The following is a 20,557-nucleotide window of genomic DNA, read 5'->3' on the forward strand; positions in this document are numbered from 1 at the left end:
CGGATATAATTTGGAATATGCCGCAAGTGTTTGGGATCCTTGGGAGAAAATTTAGCAAAAAGAATCAGATAAAATCCAGAGAAAATCCGCTAGATTCGTTAAAGATTGTTATAATAAGAGCACAAGTGTGGCAGGTCTCTTTGGGGATCTAGGCTGGGAGCTACTTGAGATGCGAAGAGAACAGGCGAGACTTGGACTTTTAGAAAGGTTCAGAACAAACGAGTTTACGGATACACTAAAGGAATAATAATGGCTCCACACTACCTAGGTAGATCAGACCTAAAAGATAAAATAAGGGAGATAGATTCCAGTACAGATAGATACAAATACTCATTCTTTCCCTGAACAATCAGAAATCATAATAGTATGAAACAAAAGTCACTTTAGAAATATTAAATACATTAATATACAAGTCAGAACAAAATTAAGCATTGACAAGATATCAGGTATATTTGTTGGTGCATGTGTGTGTTAGTTGGTAGTTTGTGTGTTTGCATATGTGTGGGGTGTAAGGGTTTTTGCATGAATGTGTACCATGTTTTGTTTGTGGACTATAAATTTGTGGCTTTTGTATGCGGTTTTTTTCCTTCCTAATTTCGGGTGGTACCCTAACACCCCCGCCACACACCCTTGCGGGGTATTAAGTAGCTGTAGATGTAGAAATTTGGCGTCTAAGGATATATCATACAGTTAACTAAATAGTAAAACCCACGTATGGTAACAAAATCGCCATGATGGGAGCGGATGTCAAACCCATGAAGTTAGGATTTGATCATCGAACTACAAGACCAAAAAGTTGGCATATACATTTGAAATAAATCCACCAACAATCACAGTTATCAACGCGAAGGCTGGTTTGACAGGTGAGGATAGATCTCGATAGAGCTACTACTAAGGCCAAAAGCGTCTGAAAAAATGAGCGTTTTAGGTTGGGGGGGGGGGGCGTTTCTTTCCCTGTGCTTCCCGCGGTTTCCCAGGAAGACTAAAACCGGAAAAATCACAACCAAGGTGCAACATAAGATGCCCGGGAATCGAACCCGGGCACTACGATCAGTAGCCGAGTGCTCCACCCACTGGACTTGTATACTCCCAAATTTGAAATAATTTAATCAAATATATACACACACGTATTCTACATATATTCTTTGCTTATTTGACAAAACCAAAAAAATTCGATTTTGAATTTTTAATTCGAGGAGATACGAACTTTCGTGTTATTTCCTGTAACTGTTCTCTCCGGCTGAAAGGGTCTCCCCGAGGCCTTTCGGCTCAAAATTCAATTAAATATCCGCAAATAATGTCAAAATTCGAGTGCCTCTCAACCCCAGTGAGGAGTCGACCTCGGTTCTTCCGTGTGTTTTCCTAGTCATGCGGGAGGGGGAGTGGGGGAAGGGGAAGAGAACTTTTTACACCGCAGCGTGACAGTGGCTAGTCGCACTGGCGGGAAATTGCGTCACCAGGCTGTCCTGACGCGGGGTGCTGAGGGGAGTCGAGGGATGAGGAGGAAGCAGAAAAAGGCGAGCTTCCCGTGAAATGGTTAAGGGAGAGTGTGTTCATGGCGGGGGGAGGGGAGGGACACGGGAGGGCTTTGGAAAGGGAGGAGCCTTGGAACGCACGGCTGGAGGCGGGGTACACACGATGGCCCGGAGGGCTGGAGGGGTTCTCAGTGATCGACAGTCGACCGGGCTGCTCTTGCGAGTTCGGATGTAAGCGCTGGTTTAAACTGTTCTACGTCGTCACGAGCATCGAGGCACGATGTGCGGATGAGTTGAGAGTCGTTCCCCTGCCGGAAAACTTAAAACCGGAGGAGGAGTCGTTCTGATCGCCGGCGTTCTCGTATTGCAGACGCGGCGGTGGAGGACATGGAGGCGACGGAGGACGACGAGGAGAAGGAAGTCCCGAGGATGGAAGGGTACCTGGAGAAGAAGGGGAAGTCGGTGAGTGTCTTTGTTTACGCAGTTTCCCACATTGCGTCCGCGCACGCCTTCCTATACGTAGACCGGCGATAAGATCCTTGTTACCGAAATTTCCTTTCGGTCAATATCATGCCCTGGGAAAGAGAATATTAAGTTTTTTCATTAAAGGTACTTTACCAAATGAGATAGGTTTTTGATGGTTCATAAAGGCTGATATCTACGTGTAACGCGCTTTTGTCTGCCATGTATTATTTCCTTAGTAATTGCACCGATCCTTTGATTCAAGTGCTCTCTGATATAGCTGGTAATATTTTTTAAATCATCAATTAGCGTCATTCCCAGGCGTTTGCCAGGACATCATGACTTCCTAACTGCTAATATACATGTATTCATATTTGTTCCTTATCGCGTTTTCATTTATCTGTTTCTTGTAGTATACCGAGGATCTTCCTTCAATTGCTCTTCTTCTGGCTACATGACACTAAAATCAATCCATGGAAAATTGTTGGTTTTGGCAGCCGAGCCTTTGCCAATCACATTGTTTTTTCATAATCCACAGGCAGACGAATGCAGCCGATGTGCCGCTCAGCGATTACTCCCCGCGCGGTCCAAAAATGGTTTAGTTTAAGTTAAGAAAAATCATGTGCAACACACCCACATCTATAATATTAGATCTCCCACCTTGACAACGTTAACTTTGCAACACTGAAAACATCTGTAATATGTAATTTGCTTTCCTAACCGATATAACCAATCTAAATTCAATTGCTCAGGCGTCCTGCTTTGAGGGGATCAAAGATAAATATGGGCAACCAAGCAGTCGGTAACCGAAATTGTGAAATATGAGTGTTCTTGTTTGTGGTATCACAAGTTCCGTGTTGCAAATAGCTATGTTTCTCCGATGAAATAAATTCATTATTTTTCCGTGTTTTTGATTTTTGGCGCCCAAATTATCACATGTACCCTTGCCGCTGACGCGAATATTTTGTTTCAAGCCAGGAAACGCCATTATAATTTCCCTTTTCCTTCTCTTCGATCGGAACTTGCTGGTGAGCAGTAAGTACTCTTGCGAACGATACTGTATTTTATTCACTCTTATCAGAGGAAGCATACGCTCTCTCAGCTTCCAGTGGAACAAAAATAAAAAAGCATGTTTCTTCTTCCCTGTGAAAAGCGTTGAGAAATGGGCTCTGAGCGGTAACTTGTAGATACTTTTATCGAAAAATAACTTAACGTCAAATAATTAATGAGCAGTAATGTCATATCCATCATTTTTTATCGGTTGTACCAAGATAGGTTCAAATCACTACAATGTCGTTATCGCGGTATGTTTGATAAATCATTTTTCGAGATTAATGAAATCACTTGATCTTTTTAAGGGAGAGAATCAGTCTGTCTCTATTGAATGGTATTTAAAACTTGCTCTTAAATTTATGAAATATTTGAGTCGGAAAAATTTTAACGTGGCAAAATAGAAATGGATCCAAAATTTATAATACCGAGAAATACAGATTCCCAACAATGCGAAAATCATTTCGATTAAACTTTATTAATTTGAATGGAAAATCATGTGCCCATATACCATTAAAAATAATTTCTCATTGATATTATTATTAAAGGTATTCTACCCGTTAGGCTAGGTTTTGGATGGAGTCTGGTTAGGCAACTCTACCGCAATACCTTTCTTCCCTTCCTAATAAAAAAGAAACGTAAAATCGGGCAGTGCAGCGAGTCCCTCTTAATCCGCATACCTCCTTTCTTTATCCATTCCGTGCAACATGCCTACCCTATTCCCTCCCTTTCCTAGCTTGCCTAACGTTCTCCGCTCTATCGCAGTCTTCAACATCTCTTTCCCTATCAAAACACTAGAATCCATTTTTCCGGCCTCCTTTGGATTTCTCCCAACAATCCTCTCCTCCCCCACTATGCCCAGCACTTCCTCGTTTGTTATCCTCTTAGTCCATTTCGCATCCTTCTCATTGATTTGAAATATATTATCTACTTTTGAAGGTTGTATCTCGTTATTAATAACTGATGATATTTTTGTAATCGGGGCAAAATTGATTGCCTTGCAACTGCCAGGAACTTGCCGGGGTTTTGCGTCTCACGGTTTTGATACCCCTGAAAGTGTGGTACGCTTTGGTGTCAGTTAATTATGTGCGAAATTTCTGGTAGCATGCCCATGTAGACCTATCCACACATAGTTAAGCGTTGGTGAAAAGAACCAAAAAGGCTTGATATTTTCGTCATCACATGTTAGAATAAGTATCAATTCCAAACATCTAATTGCCATTCCAGTAATTTTTCTTTAGATGACTCTGAGGGGTATCGTTCAATAATAATGAAAAAATAAACACAGAAACCCTTTCAATCTCTTCAGGTATTATCTGTTTCTAGATAACCGTCCGCCAGTCGCCGTAAGTTCGTGTGGCACCAGTGAGTTAGGGCACCAGTCATACATGCATAAGAATGTACCCAAATAAACGTACCCAAACACACATGTACACCTATGCCTATAATAGAGGTATCTTCGAAAGGAAAGGGTATTTTTCTTATATGTAAATATTGACGGTTCAAAACGAAATTGTACGTATGCTGAACCATGTATTATTTCCAAAGCGACCTAAGCATTCAGTATTCGTTTGCCTGTCGGTGAATGCAGGTAACAACATCCCGCCAGTTACGAATGGCGTGCTGTGATTCGATTTTCCTGTGCAAAGGGATTATCGGTAGAGCAAATTCATCGGAAGTTATGTCTAGTTTATGGACCCGCCGTAATGAGTGAAGAAAAGGTTAAATAAGGAAGGAGTGATAAATTTCCTCTTGTTGGACGCATTACTATTTACACGCTGTCACATTATATCACAAATCGTGTGTAAGTTGGATATAATAATTCTTACCAGCCAACACAAGTAGCAAAGAAAGTTGATTGGACGATCGTTTTTGGACCACTATAGTGATATCATAGACGAGATTGATCGCCCATTCTACAGTCCCGACCTTGCACCTGGCGACTATTTCCTCTTAATGCACTTGAAACTGCGCTTTGATGGGCAACGGTTTGAAGGCGATGAGGAACTCAAGACCGCCGTTGCACAACTGGTTCAATTCCTTGGCGACGAACTTCTATGCTGAGAGTTTAAAGAAACTGGTGCAGCGTTATAAGAAGTGCCTAGAAGTGGACGGAGATTATGAGTAAAAGTGAAGTTGGTTTGTAGGAAACTGGTGGTTTTACCACCAAGGAAAATGTTTTCTTACGAATGTATTGTTTTTATGTCCAAACGACCCTTTTTTTCGAAAATGCCTCTTACACCATGAAATAATTGGTGTCTTTGACTATATCATTAATATTTGCTCCTTAAACGAGTACTTTCTGTTGATTGGGTTTGATTTAGCTTTTATTACGTATAATACGAGGGAACGAGTTACCATGTACATTGAACAACTTATTATGAAATTGTTTAAATTACTACACATATAATGCCGAAGCACGTCATACTCTTCAATTAGTTGAGTAAACATTATGTTGAATGCAGCATTATCCAACTGGTTAATAGCCCACAGCTACAAAACGAAAGAAAGGGAGTGGTCAATCAAGCCTGGATTCAACTCTTCCGGTTTTACTACTGTGGGCACTGCGGACGCCTGCTGCCCCAAGCTTGAGTTACATAGCCTACCTTGGAATTGAAAGTTGCTGTCAGATCAATGGAATAACATGCGTTGAGTTGAAATACGAAACAACAGTTGGAGAACATTAATGCAACGCACATTTTGGACCGGCAGGGGGTAGGTTTTACCGTAATAGGAAGCAAATGGAAAATTTATGAATGGAAATGGCAACTGAGAGCATCGCACCGAGTAAAAATATAACAGATGGATTGAACCTCGAGAAATATTATTTTTTTAGGAACATAAGTGAAAGGGAAGCGAAGAGGATGGTTGAAAAAATAAAAAGGGATTTATGACGAAAGAACTGTATGGATATTTAGAATTCGTATTCAAAGGGGAGAGTGGAGGGTCGACCAGTCTTCGAATTAAAATGCAGATGATGCCGTAGCCCTGAAATTGTGATTGGTACTGGATTTTAATCTCTCCGACGACCATATTGATCTTGAAAATTTCAAAATCCGTCTCATGAATCAAAATAATAAAACATTTACGTTTTTAGCTAGACAAAAAATGGGATTAAACTGAGTGTAGGTCACTGTCATGCTCTGGATTTTGATTTATTTTTTAGGGTTGGTGTGCAAGCAGAATTTTTTTCGATTCGGAAACAATAAGTTTAAAAATTATTACACAATTCTATTAAACGATAAAAATTATGTCAAACATAACTGCGGAGAAACGAGGCCGCAAGATCGAGGATGTAGAGACTAGACCGGCCTTGTACCCGTCCTTATCGGGCCCATGAATTTACAGACGGACGTGATTTTTATGTATTTTGAAATCAAATGGCAAAATTCTCCGTGCTGAAACACGAACGAAAAAATATGATTTCTGTTAACTCTAAATGGCGTGAGTCATTACAGTCACGTCCTTTCTTCAGTGTGGGTTTTGTTGTGCCTCGGGAGCATTTTCGTGAAGCGTTGATGTTGTTTACTCTAAGGAGGCAAGGGAATTCGATGTGGGTCGGAGTAGAGGAAGGGAAGAAGGGAGCGGAAGGCAGGACACTTGTGGCTCCCCTCTCCCTCCCCCTCACACCCTTAGTCCCTGTCAGCTCATGGTCCCCCCCCACGAAGGCTCCGATACCACATACAACAGCCAACGACCGCATCTCTCCCCACTCCCTTTCGGGCCAGTAGCCACCTGTCACACTCCCTCTCCCACTTCGTCGGAACCTTCTCCTTCACTCCCCACCGCCCATCTCTCCCACGCTTGCCACTCTTTCTTGTCTCCACCTCCCTGCCTCGCTTCGAGGTTCCTTCTCTGTTCAAAATCCCATGTGTATAAAAGCTGGACCACACTTGGAGCCGATCTCGGCCGCGCGAACGAACCAACTCGTCCTCCCCCCCTCCCAAGTGAGGGAACGAGGAGGAGGGTGGGTGTAGCCGCGTCGTCGAGACTTTTATCACTTCGCCCTCCTCTCCGCCTCTGTCACAGGAAGTGTGCAGGCAGTGAATCTGGCCGGCCAACGAGTCGCGCGAGGGAAATCATCCCCGCTTTCTGGCGAAGCCTCACGGTGCGGCGGCGGCGGGCCGCGCAAAAGCCTCATCTCTCGCGCACGCAGTGGTGATTTGACGCGAGGCGGGCTATCGCGGTGCAAACAATCTTTAAACGCCCTTTTCCGGGCTCTGAAGGGAGCGTAAAAAAATGCACTATGAAGGTTGTCGAAACCAGACTGTTAGATATAGTGTACTACCTTTGTTTAGTCTTGAGTTTCTCCTACCCTGCCGTGACCTAGGAGATAGATCTAGTAGTAAAAAATTTTGAGATTTCGAAAGAAATCTTACAAAGTCGTTTTAACTCTTTTTTGGTTCATATTGGCAAGTGTCTCAAACACAGTAGCCAACCCGAAGGTCGGTTTTACAAGGCGCGGCAGCGTAACTTGCTTATTTATGTAGCGTTTGTCATTTATATCAGCAAATTATGCTGCCGCACTGTGTACAAATGAGGGAAGAATTCTTCTCGTGCTAAGGCTTTCGGCGTGTGTAATCCACACATTCTGGGGAGGTGGGAATGGGTAGGTCCCTTTACTGCCTGGAGTTATACGTGGAAGATCTGGCAGCCGAAAAATGGATATCGTAATTTGTTGATACATTTCCATGTTAAAAATAGTTTGCAAACCGCAGTGTACCGGAAGGTGCTCCAGCTTAAGGCATTCGTACGTACATATGGATATATATTTGCTTATATACACAAACACGTGCCAACACACATCGATCTAGATATCGCGCAAAAATGGTTTTGTTCGATTTAATGATTAAATTTTGATTTTTAAAGTAAATATATAATGGTGCTCGGGTTCGATTTTGCTATGATATTATTTCGTGGGAGGGTTGAACTACTTAAAACATGTCAGTATAGATGCAATTATTTTGTCCTAGTGTTGCCAAATGCATCGCTAGAATTAGAATCTTAAACCTTGAGGTACTTTCAAAACTCCAACGCAGAAAACACTAGGTGGTGCAGTATAATCCACAGAAAAGTCGTCATCAATTGAAATGAAATCAAAATTTCGCATCATGAAGATAGTAGTTGGCTACAGTGTAAATATTAGCGGGTAACTCTTAAGAAATCAAGATGTGCCGACCTAGAAATACGATACTTACATGGAATACGACGCCTAATTCTTACGGTTGGGCTCTGTAGTAGTAGTTTTTATGGGAGGCGACCGACAGCTAAGGTCATTTGCGCCATTAGGGATGAGTGGGAAAGGGTGGAGAGAAACCCGGCGTCGGCATTAGCCTTCTATGGTTGAAAGGCTCCAAGGGGTGCTCAGTTTAACGTCCCATCCGACGGACATGGTACTCGCTCGAAGTTCTCTCCAAAAAGCACCTCAAGTAGGGATCGGGACACCGCTGAAAAATATGTCTACAGGGGTTGAACCTGGGCCCTCTCGGTGGGCAGGCTGTACGTGTAGCCACCGCACCACCCCGATCACCTGATCACTTAAGCCTGAAGACATAGTTTGGACTGTGTTTATCAAAAATATTTAATGTTTTTCTGTCAAGATCAGCTAGCATCTTCTAAAATAGCGTGCAAACGTGCATGGCACATTTTCTAATTAGTGATAAAAACCACAGTATCAAACAAAGGCCAGTTTGATAGGCGAGGGTACTGCTCGCTGCTCGTAAGCCCAATGTCATGTGGAATTCACTTATTAGGGCAGGTTAGTGCCTGTTTGGTTTTTTAGAAAGATCTAGCCGTAGGTAAAAGGTACCCGAAAATCACACAGCACGGATGAAACTGAGGGTTCCCAGAGACATGCTCTTATCGGAACCGAAACCGGAATCGAACCAAGGCCCTTTAGATCATCAGTCGAACTTGCTACCCCCTGGACTACAATGTCCCAAATCAGTAATTCGTATATCACGCCACTAAAATATATAGGAATTGGTTTTCCTGAGGCTAGCATTAGATGCTCAGGACTGCCGGAATTACTTCAAATCACAGTACATGAAATTTCCCATTCGTGTAGCATATTGCATGGCAATTGCCAAGTCCAAAGGACAAACGTTTAATATGGTCTGAGTTTATCGACCAGACCTGGTTTTAACCCAGTTATACACTCTTTTGAAATACATGTTAAAGGTACAGGTGCGTTCAGGTTACGCGCAGAAGATTTTTTGCAAGCACGATATGCTTGTCTGGAAATTAAAAAGGGTGAAGAATAAAGCAAATTCGTTAGATAAGGGTTACCTGCGGATTGTAGTATCATTCTCTTTGATTTAATCAGAATAACGAATAGTATCACAAAACCTCATAATAAGTGAAAATGCCGCATTCTTGCGCGCGTGTCTGAAACTTTAGTCAACTCGGGCATTGCGCCATCTCCTGTGACATAATTTTCTTACTGCCCGACTTAAACTGATGGAACTTCATAAGTGCTTTAATCTGCTCAACTTGGCCTTATCCATATCCTGAAAGCTCATGTACACTAAATAAATAACCTTAATTTATTAACGTGGATTTTCCTCAAATAGGTTTTAAAGAGAGAAAACCATGCAAAGTAGCCGAAAAAGAGGCCAAATGCTTCATCGGTTAACTCAAGATGACTGTTAATGGATAAACGCCATGAACATACATTTGGAAATTTTTTTGTTAAGAAAAAAATAAGTACGTTTTTGTAAAATTAATTTCTACATTGATATCTTCGTATTAATTTTGTATCAATGCGTTCAGTTTGTTCATTTTGTACGAGAACAATTTCGCATTCGTGCTTGATTTAAAAAAAAAACATAGGAGCGGTACTGCAGCAAAAGCAAACAAGGGAGCGGTAACATTTTAGTTGCTCAAAGAATGTACTTTATTTCCGAGTTATTTTGAACCTTATGCATCACGGCATACGGTATCCTTTCAGTGAGGCTAGAAGTTGGGAAGCATTCGGCTATGGCTGATGGTCAAATGAAGTCGGTTATCATGAATCAGACAGAACCTCGGTATACCTCAGTCAAATGATCCTCTGTGTCTAGCCTCCTTACAACGGTGCCGTTTTTGGCGAGAGCGTTAACACTATTTTATTCACGATTGCCAAAGTTGATTATACACGATTTTTACTCAGTTTTTCAACTACTTCGTTTGGTTTTCCCATGTTTAAAGCTATCGAAGTTAAGGCAGTGCGCATTGTTTGGTGATATTTATTCATTTGGTGCATCTATGAAACTTCCAAAATCTGTAAAAAACATTAATTGCTTAAGACATCAGAATGACACACTTTCGAATTCCACAGAAATAATTTTTTACAGAAGACGTTTCAATGCTTGAATACTTGATGATTAATTTTCAAATTAAAGAAGTGGGGGCCGTTCTACCTTAACGGGTCGAACGTTTGACTACTATTCGTAGGTTGGTTGCTGAAGAACACAAGCTTCACGCAAGCTGTGTGCTTTTCTACGGAAACCAGATCTTACGAAGAAACCGCAGGCTGCGCAGGGAAAAGGAACTGGCGCCGACCAGATATGCTCGAATTTCACACGCCCCTAGTCCTAGTGGCCGGCCTTAAAATACGTAAGACTATTTCCGGCTACTTCCCCATTGCGAGGATCCGCAAGATACGGCCCCACTCTCTTACCTATATTGTGTAATTGTCGGCTTAATCATTAATTATCAAATCGAGACTATTTTTTTAATCGTTGCCAGGTATGACGAAATATTTTTCCATATGATAATCTACCGACAATTCCAATGACGTGATTCCGTTAAAAAAACTACCATGGAAGACAAGTACTATTTTAGCTGTGTCAGAATTCATACTTACAGTGACGTGAAACAAACATTTCGAAACTCCGTTAACATATAAATAAATGCTTGAATAATTCTGAAGCGAAGGTTTTATTATTATGAACATTTAGTGTTCGTTGGTGATCAAGGATAATATAATATTTTTCCTCGCAAACAATGGTATAAATAATGCATTAATTAGCTTCTTTAATGATTCCTCCTGAACCTCCGCCCACGGAAGGAAATTTAATGGAATACGACACTCCCCCTTCACACAACGAAGTCCGACGTTACACCAGTACAAGAGCCCAGAAGCTTGGGCCAAATTTCCGGGTCACAACCCCGAGTCTCTCTCTGAGAGACAACGATTATTAGACTGGTACGATTAATAATAATAACGTTCACCTCCAGCAGCATCAAGAGCTCTACGGTGAAAAATTGGCCTAAATAAAACCCAGGAATTGGTATTTGTGATAAGAATTTTTAAGTGCTGGTTGAGAGTACCAGGAAAGGAATTGGGAATTAAAAATGGATATTAACGGAAATGAAGTCCGTGCGGCCGTTTTCTGACATTTTAAAATCGCCCTCAGGAAGTTGCAAGTTAAACCGGATACGTCAATACGTGATTTCTTCCTTATCCTAGCAAATCCGTTCACTTAATATTATTTCCTTTTGCTGCGAGTTGAAAATTGTCTTTAATTCTCCATGGAACTAGTAAAAGCCATATCGACATTATTCATACGACATTTTCAGAATTTTGAAATGATTGGGTACGATATTGATCGGTGTTAACGGGAAAGGCGATTGTTATCTGAGGTTTTTGAGGCCATTCGGGTTAGATGGCTAATTTGGTCTATTAAGGATATTCAGGGAATGGTGGAAAGAGATCCCGCGTCGGCATCTGACTACTCTTAACGACAGGAGCAATGGTGTCCACAGTTAAGCGTCTCATCCGGCGGGCGGCTTACTCAAATTGAAGTGATTTCCACATGGCACCGAAGAAGTGATCGCGATGCCTGTGGTAGGTTCACCGCCGGGAGTTGAATCTGGATCACGAGGGTGGGATACCAGTACCCTCTCATGATACTGGACGGGTATTTCTAAAAATCGCATTAGCTCTATGCCTCTAACTCTCGTCGCAACACACATCTTCGTCCCCTCTTGTCAGTAACAGTATATATATCTCGTTCATTGATGATAACACTTTCATAGTCCAAGCGAATCGTTCCAAGGTAATGAGATACCACAAGTACATATGCGAATTTTGTCGAGTTTGGTATTAAAGTACGATTTCCGAGCAAAATTTTATTTATCGAGAATAATTCTTGACACCAAAATGCAGCGTGGAATCAGGATCATATAAAGAGCAGGTAGAACAGTTTACGTATCTCGGTAGTGTTTTGGACCAACACGCTCAAAGTAGTAGGGACGTAAGGAGGAGAATTGCGCTGGGAAAAGAAGCTTTCACAAGGAGGGAGTTGATGACAGGGACATTGAGTAAGGATGTTAAGAAAAGACTCGTAAAAACTTTGATATGGAGCGTAGCTATGTACGGTGCGGAAACGTGGTCATTGAAGCAGGAGGATAGACGTAGATTGGAGGCTTTTGAAATGTGGGTGTGGAGAAGAATGGAGAAGGTGAAATGGACAGAGAAGAAAACAAATGAGGAAGTACTTGGTATGGTGGGCGAAGAGAGTGGTTTGTTGGGAGCAATCCTATGGAGGCAGGAAAAGTGGATGAAGGGGGTGTTGACCGACAGTGGGATGTTGAAGACTGTGATAGAGGGTAGAATGTTGGGCAAAAGAGGAAAGGGAAGGAACAGGATAGGGATGTTGGACGGGATGAAGGGAGGAAGAAAGTACTCAAGAGATGAAGAGAGACCTGATATAGAGTAGGATGATGGATTTTGTGTTTTGTTAGGAGTAATAAAATATTTGTTTGGTAGTTGTGTCCATCCAAAAACCTACCTTAACCGGTAGATTACCTTAAAAAAAATAATGTGATTGATACCCTAACGGTAATTTTAATTGTCCTTCTATTTTTGAAGAATATATTCGTGCATTGGTTGACCTTACCCAACACACACTGCCATCCGCCTTCGGGGGCCCTGAAGGATTGCTCGCAGATGCGCTATAAAGAAATAAAAAACTGGAAAGAAGTCTTTTGCCAGAATGGCTCCAGACAGCGTAGCAGATGATATTCCAAACTCACACTTAGGATGACGTCACCGAAATGCGTCCAAATTTTTTTAATGCAATCCCTCCTCCAAAAACTAGCATTCTGTGAACACAGGTTTCATCGGAACATAGGTACATTTTCATATATTGCCTTCTTCGAATGTACTTAAACTATCCATTAACTCGTAGAATATAGTGTCTTTAATCCCGTCCAACGTGCAGTGGCTTGATTTCAGCAGTGCATATATTTTTGCGGTTTCTATTTTCGCGGTTTCTATTTTGCGGAAATATCAAAACTGTGACGAACTTCCCGACTGCGATTTTATGAGAATATTTTTTTATTATTTTTCAAAAAATGCCTTTGCGATGTGTAACTTTTCGAGTTTTTCGGAATGCCTTTAAAACTCAAATACGACTAATGGAAACTATAAAACCAATAGAGAAAACCATTTTTGACGAAATGCCTTTTACGCTTCCCTATTAAATAAAACCACACCCCGAAATAAAAATCGTTAGTGAACAAATTTATATCCATTTTCAGTTGTATTTTAAGTAAACTTGCATGGAGTGGACGATGCTTAACCTACGTGGCCCAACTCGGCAAATTCAAAATGGCTTGCGGTGTCAGAAATAAAATTAAAAGCGAATTGTAACTATTCACAACCGAACAACTTATATTCTGATAGAACGTGAGCATTGTTTTTCGAGCTATAACCAGACGTCCGCTTATTTCCTGGTTCCCATTTCCGACTTTTTTCTTATTCTTTCGTCGATTATTACCTCCGTTTTTCTCTTGAGTGTTTGGATGGTGAAAAGACCATTTAATTGTAGATCATATCCCTTCGCTTTGTGAGCCACTGGTATAACTGAAGTCAGCTCACCTGAGTTCCAGTTCCTGGGCCTGAATGCGCTACCGTCCACAAAACAATCGCGAACTGATGTCACCATTGAAAGGAACTTCATTGTCGGCATGAATTTCCGATTCCCATATCAAAATCCCGACGTTATGTGAAAGCCTCGACCTGTTTCTTCAAAATTTCCTGAATATTGATTAAATTGAATAATTCTCGAACTTAAGTCGCCACCTTGAAAAACATATATCTTGAAGGAAAGTCTCAAGGATGTGAATACTTATTTAAACGGATAAGCAAGATAGCGCTTGCCAACCAAACACAGAGAAACCCTTACAAATGAAACTCACCTATTCCAAATATTCGGTGGCCAAACCACCTAAGGGAAAGAAGAAACCGAGAGCCTTCCTTGAGAGCTTTCCTTGAAGGAACTCAGTTCCTTCTTTTCCCAGAAAATTTGGAATTGGTGTGAGTTTTATTTGCATGCGTTCCTCGGTGTTATTGTTGGCTAGCGCTAATTCGCTTCTCTGTTTAAATTATATGCATGGTTCAACTCCCGGTCAAGTAACTTTTTTTCGCTTATGCTCGATTCCGCCTTCACCACCATTCCTGGGTTTGTCCTTAATGTGTTCCTTTCTCTTTTCCTTATATCTTTTTCCATGTGCATAAGTATATGTTCGACATTTAGAAGTTTTTCGTGATTAAATGTGTATATGATCAATATGGCTCGTTTCCTTCATCTGGCTATGCGTGCTATGAAACGCACCGTTTCTATCCTTATGACGTTCTATGATTACTTCCCATACTATCTTTTCCTCTTGTGTCCTCGTCCATTTCTCCTTTGGTGGGTGAAACAGCTCCGGAACAGCATTTCCTGGCCAAGGAATTGGGTCACTTGGTTGCATAACCCCCCCGCAGATTTCAGTGTAATTTAGGTTCCCTGGATAGCTCAAGCGGTTAAGAACATTGGCCCTGCAAGTCGAAGATCTATGATTCTACTCCTTTTTGCGCTTGTGTTAGCGATTTCATTACTGCAATGGCATCACGCGTGCCTCTTGCCTTCCTAAACGCAAACTGATCATCACCTTAGTTATCATTTGCCATGTTCTCCATCCTTTCCTTGATGATCCTGATAACCACTTAAGCTGCGTGTGAAATGAAACTTATTGTTCTGTAGTCCTCACATGATGTAGCCTTGACATTTATCGGAATAGGAACTAATCTCACCAAGTTTCCCGGCTAGATTCCTTCCTCATAGATGCTACGAATCAGTCCTCTCCCTCCCACATATTCTTGAACCTTTTAGAGGAATGTTGTCTACTCCCACATCTTTATTTGGTTTCATCTCCCTTAATGCCCGTTCTGTATCATCGTCGAGTATGCCTGGACCTAAAATATCTTCGTCTGCGTCATGCTCTCTTTCTACGTAAGGCCAAGCTTATTGGCCTAAGTTCTTTACTACACAGTTCTTCTATATATTCCTTCTATTTCTCTTGGATCTTTTCTGCGTCAAATATTATCTTACCCGACTTATCTTGAGGAAATGATTTAAGAGGCATGGGAAGAACTGAAGGTAGGAATGTAAGTCGAGGGGAATTCGTACAATCAGTTAGGTTTACTGATGACCAAACTCTAGTTTGACATTCAGCCAAGGATTTGCAAGCATTGCTGAGGGAATTGGAAATTCAGTGCAAAAGATATGGGATGAGAATCAATATAAATACAGCTTTTGCCATTTTCCAGCCTGTATAATAAAGCTTTTGCCATTTTCTAGAAAGACGAAGGCTAAGCTTAACATTGAAATAGGAAGGCAACAACTAGAGCAGCTGACATGGTCACTGAAGTAGAAGGATAGACAAAGATTGGAGGTTTTTGAAATGTGGGTGTGGAGAGGGATGGATTAGGTGAAATGGACCGAAAGGAAAACAGCTGAGAAAGTGTTGCCGGCGAGGAGAGAGGATTCTTGGGAGAATCATATGGAGGCCGGAAAAATGGATGAAGGGCATATTGATAGAAAGTGGGATGTTGAAGACTGTGACAGAGGGGGAGAATGTTGAGCAAACGAGGAAAGGGCGGGAGTAGAAAGGGATATTGGGCGGGATGAAGGGAGGAAGGAAGTACTCGGAGATGAAGAGGGACTCGTATTGAAGTATGTTGGGTTATGTTTTGTTAGGAGTTAGAAAATATTTATTTGATAGTTGTGTCCTTCCAAAACCTACCTTAACCGGTAGCTTACGTAATTATATATATATATATATATATATATATATATATATATATATATATTTTTTTTTTTTTAAAGGTAATCTACCGGTTAAGGTAGGTTTTTGGATGGACACAACTACCAAACAAACATTTAATTACTCCTAAAAAAACACAAAATACATCATCCTACTCTATATCAGGCCCCTCTTCATCTCTGAGTAATTTCTTCCTCCCTTCATCCCATCCAACATCCCTATCCTGTTCCTTCCCTTTCCTCATTTGCCTAACATTCTCCCCTCAATCACCGTCTTCAACATCCCGCTGCCGGTCAATACCCCCTTCATCCACTTTTCCTGCCTCCTTAGGATTTCTCCCAACAAACCCCTCTCTTCGCCCACTATACCAAGTACTTCCTCATTTGTTTTCTTCTCTGTCCATTTCACCTTCTCCATTCTTCTCCGCACCCACATTTCAAAAGCCTCCAGTCTACGTCTATCCTCCTGCTTCAATTCCGCGCCGTACATAGCTACGCTCCATATCAAAGCTTTTACGAGTCTTTTCTTAACTTCCTTACTCAACGTCCCTGTCATCAACTCCCTCCTCCTTGTGAAATCCTCTTGGCCTGGCGCAATTCTTCTCCTTACGTCCCTACTACTTTGACCGTGTTGGTCCAAAACACTTCCGAAATACGTAAACTGTTCTGCCTGCTCTAGTTTTTGCCCTCCTATTTTAATATTTTGCTTAGCTTTTTTCCTTCTAGAAAATCGCATTACCTTTGTTTTATTAATGTTAATTCTCATCCCATACTTGTCGCACTGAATTCCCAATTCACTCAGCAATGCTTGCAACCCCTTGGCTGACTGACAAACTAAAGCTTGGCCATCCGCGAACCTAACTGATTTTACGAATTCCCCGCCCACTTTCATTCCTACCTCGAGTTCTTCCCATGCCTCTTTAATCATTTCCTCTGCATACAGGTTGAACAGTAACGGTGATAATGGGCAACCCTGCCTTACTCCTCTTCCTAACACTGCCATCCGGACTCCCCGTTTCCCACTCGCACCTGAGCAGTCTGAGACATGTACAGGTTGCGGATTAGCCTCCTATCCCTCCAATCTATTCCTATTTTCTGCATCCCAATTCACTCTATCAAACGCTTTTTCGAAATCTACGAAACAGGCAAATACCTCCTGATTGTGTTCTTTATTCCTCTCGATTAATAATCTCATTACTGCAATGGCATCTCGCGTACCTCTCCCCTTCTCTAAACGCAAACCGATCATCCCCTAAGTAACATTTGCCCTACTTTCTATCATTTTGTTTATGATCCTGAGAACAACTTCTGCTGCGTGGAATATCAAACTTATCGTCCTGTAGTCCTCACATGATGTAGCCTTTACCTTTTTCGGAATAGGAACTAGAACTGATCTCACAAAGTCTTTCGGCCAGATTCCTTCCTCATAAATACTACGGATCAGCCCATATAACGTCTTCCTCCCACATTTTCCTAAGCCTTTTATAAGTTCCGCGGGAATGTTATCCACCCCCACGGCCTTATTTAGTTTCATCTCCCTTAATGCCCTTTCTATCTCATTGTCGAGTACGCCTGGTCCTAAGCTATCTTCCTCTACGTCATATTCTTTTTAATGTCTAACTTTGTTGGTCGAAGTTCTTTACTATACAGTTCTTCTATGCGTATGTAAATATTCTTAAAACACCATTAGGAATGTGTTATCGATTAAATCGCCCACAATTCATCCATCAGGCCATGATCTAATGTAAGTTGTTACCTGGAACCAGTTCGCTGGAAACGGAAATGTTTGTTCAATGTGGTTGAACTCCATCATCAGTTATCACTTCGATTATTTGTTTGCAGCCACTCTCCAGCTATCTAGTTCTCTGCCATTCTTATCATTCTTATCTTAATGGTGTCTTGCTCTTATATCGTCTACCAACTGCTTCTCGCGATTTTCTATTGGCCTTCCTCTAATATTTTCCATTTGTGTTTCCAGTTATGGTCTTCAGTTTATTGTCGTGCCTTAGGATGTAACCAATTGATTTCCTTTTCCTTGTAAATGAACTCAACGGTATTTTGTCTTCATCCGCCATAAGAAACATTTCCTCATACGTACGTATATCCCTATTGTTCTCAACATTCTTCTGTAGTAACATGTTGCCAGCGCTACTCAAAAGTAGTTACGCTGCTTTCCCCATCATCAATTCCTCAGCCATTCAAGTTAAATTCGGTATGGATGGTTAAATTAATCGCTTTTTTCTATCTGCGCGTATATGTAATATTAGCCGACAGTATTTGTTTCTTTTGATAGAAATCCTTCTTCACTATTCCAATTATGCTTGAAATATTTCTTTGGTTCCTTCAGTCTCTAGTTGTCTTAGCCCTTTCTGTGTTTGATTATGATAACAAGTTGAATGCAAGGCCTCGTCCAAAATTGGACTTCAGTTTGCAATTTTTTACGTTGTTTGAAAAGGTAATATGGAGGGGGAGGCTATTTCAATTTCAGAGCAATTGCAATAATATGGGGAAGTTTGGCGGAAGTGAAATGGGTTGGTAGGCATATTTCATATACTAATCATGCCACTTGAAATTATTTTCCATAATTTTTTCCAAGACTCACGTTAGGTGTGCAATAATCAGTTTCTCTTTGTTGTACTCCGCTCTTCCCTTTCCTACTCCTGTTGACAGCCAATCTAAATCGTATAACGCTTTCTCCACCACATGCTTTTATTTTGGTATACCAGAAATATTTCCGAAAAGCATATCTCAATTACCTATAAGTCTATCTCTTAGACATCTTCATTAAATTTTTATAGGAGAAAGAATTTTTAAGTATGATCACAAATTAAAATGACAGGGATTGATTTTTGTCGACAAAATAATTCGACATGCCTTTTATGTAGCAGCATATGTATTTTAACTTTTTCTTTTTAACCTTTAACCTACAGAGATTGGTTTCCAGCTGGCGTAGGTACTGGTTTGTCCTGGAAGGAATCCGGCTCACCTACTACGAGAGTCAGCCCCATCCTTCCGTGGAACTCCCACCATCCTGCAAAGGTTCCCTCATAATAGCTCCAGCAACTTCCGTCACTGTATCCAAGCCTGTGCCCATCAACGCTACGGGCCATCAACCCAGTTACTTGGAGATATACATTCTCAATTCATCGAGGCTGGTTACTCTGGTGAGTCAGTGATAAAGATCGATTATGTACACCTTTCCTCAAGAACTGACGTAACGCCAGTTAGTCCTTGGCGATCAAATTTAAGTGCCCTCTAACTTCTGTGCTCCTTTTCTTGATTAAGTTCGCCAGAACCAGTAGTGATTCCAGAAAACCTCTTCCAGGTGGAGTATTAGAAAAAAATAAATTTTATTGCCTTTTTCCCACATAGTAGTCAAAAAGGTTTAATTTGGAAATAATCCCGCTCATTTGTTAACCGTAACGCAACCCGAAGTAAATAACAGTTTTCTCGCATGATTTGAATACACGTATCCTGAAATGGAATATTGTTGCATGTAAGTTCAGTCCATGATGAAAAATACATTTGTGTAGGAGGGTCATAATGGGGATTGTGGATGCATGGCTGGTGACCTAACATCCCCTGCCACAGGCCCTTGCGGCGGTTTTGCGGGGCATTTTGTAGATGTACATGAAATAATTGTGTGCTCGGAGAACGACAGATATTCAATGGAAAGGGAATATCGATTCAGTCCCAGTTAAAAAAATGCTTCATTTTTATAATTATAATATTTCTATATGATTTGCGTGACTATTCTTATGAATGCAGTTCCGCGAATTTCTCATATTCAAAATATGGCGAGAAGGGGGAGGGTGAGCCAAGCGCACACTTTTCATTAGTTTATAAACTGTGTTTTACTTTACGCCAGGAGCATGTGGGAAGGCTGTTATCGAAGTAAAATTTAGGAAAAGTGTTAAATGGCACTTCGTATCTTTTCCTGAAACTTGTCGCAACACGTAACGAACCCTAATATACCATACTGAACGTAGTCGAAATGAATGTTTTAGTCGATCGAATAGGTTTGAACTCGCAGCTTCATGCAAATAATATCCCCTTTCCTTACTTACAAGACTCCCCCTCCCTATTCCCCATCTAAGAATCCAATCCTAGGAATTTAGATAATAACTACTACAGACAGTGCAGGTGAAGGTCGATCGCTATCTTGTCTCTTCTTTCCAGAGATATAATGTTAAGTGCGTATGATGTTTCTAGATATGGGTGTAGCAGTGTGCTTTCTCCCTCGCTCAAGGAGACGGTATCGATTCTGGAGGTCATTTGCCCCATGAGGATAGGTCGTTGGCAAGAGACGACAAGGATTTTCGAAAAGGGTACAGTGAAACCCTGAGTCGAACTTAGTATGAAAAGGGAATTATGGCCTTACGTGACAGGACCACTGATGGCGACATATTAAATAAATCTCCTAGCACCTAGTGTAGCACCTTATGAATCAAACTAGGGCTATAAACGCGGGAAATCATCGCAAAAGACTCCTTC

General features: G+C 41.3%; 1 protein-coding gene across 4 annotated transcripts in view; it reads left to right on the plus strand.

Annotated features, from left to right (window-relative positions):
* LOC139701047 (putative leucine-rich repeat-containing protein DDB_G0290503) overlaps nucleotides 1-20,557 on the plus strand; it is a 61,447-nt gene that overhangs the window by 9,582 nt on the left and 31,308 nt on the right. For 2 of the 4 annotated variants that reach the window (XM_071599618.1, XM_071599622.1), the window contains exons 2-3: nucleotides 1,846-1,937; nucleotides 18,994-19,227. In XM_071599618.1, the coding sequence (XP_071455719.1) occupies nucleotides 1,846-1,937; nucleotides 18,994-19,227 (326 nt within the window). Of the gene's footprint in view, nucleotides 1-1,675; nucleotides 1,768-1,845; nucleotides 1,938-18,993; nucleotides 19,228-20,557 lie in introns of those variants that run through there. The other 2 variants (XM_071599621.1, XM_071599619.1) reach the window with 2 other exon arrangements.

Source organism: Hetaerina americana, unplaced genomic scaffold (assembly GCF_022747635.1).
Source record: "Hetaerina americana unplaced genomic scaffold, ioHetAmer1.1.p SCAF_11, whole genome shotgun sequence".
NCBI lineage: Eukaryota > Metazoa > Arthropoda > Insecta > Odonata > Calopterygidae > Hetaerina > Hetaerina americana.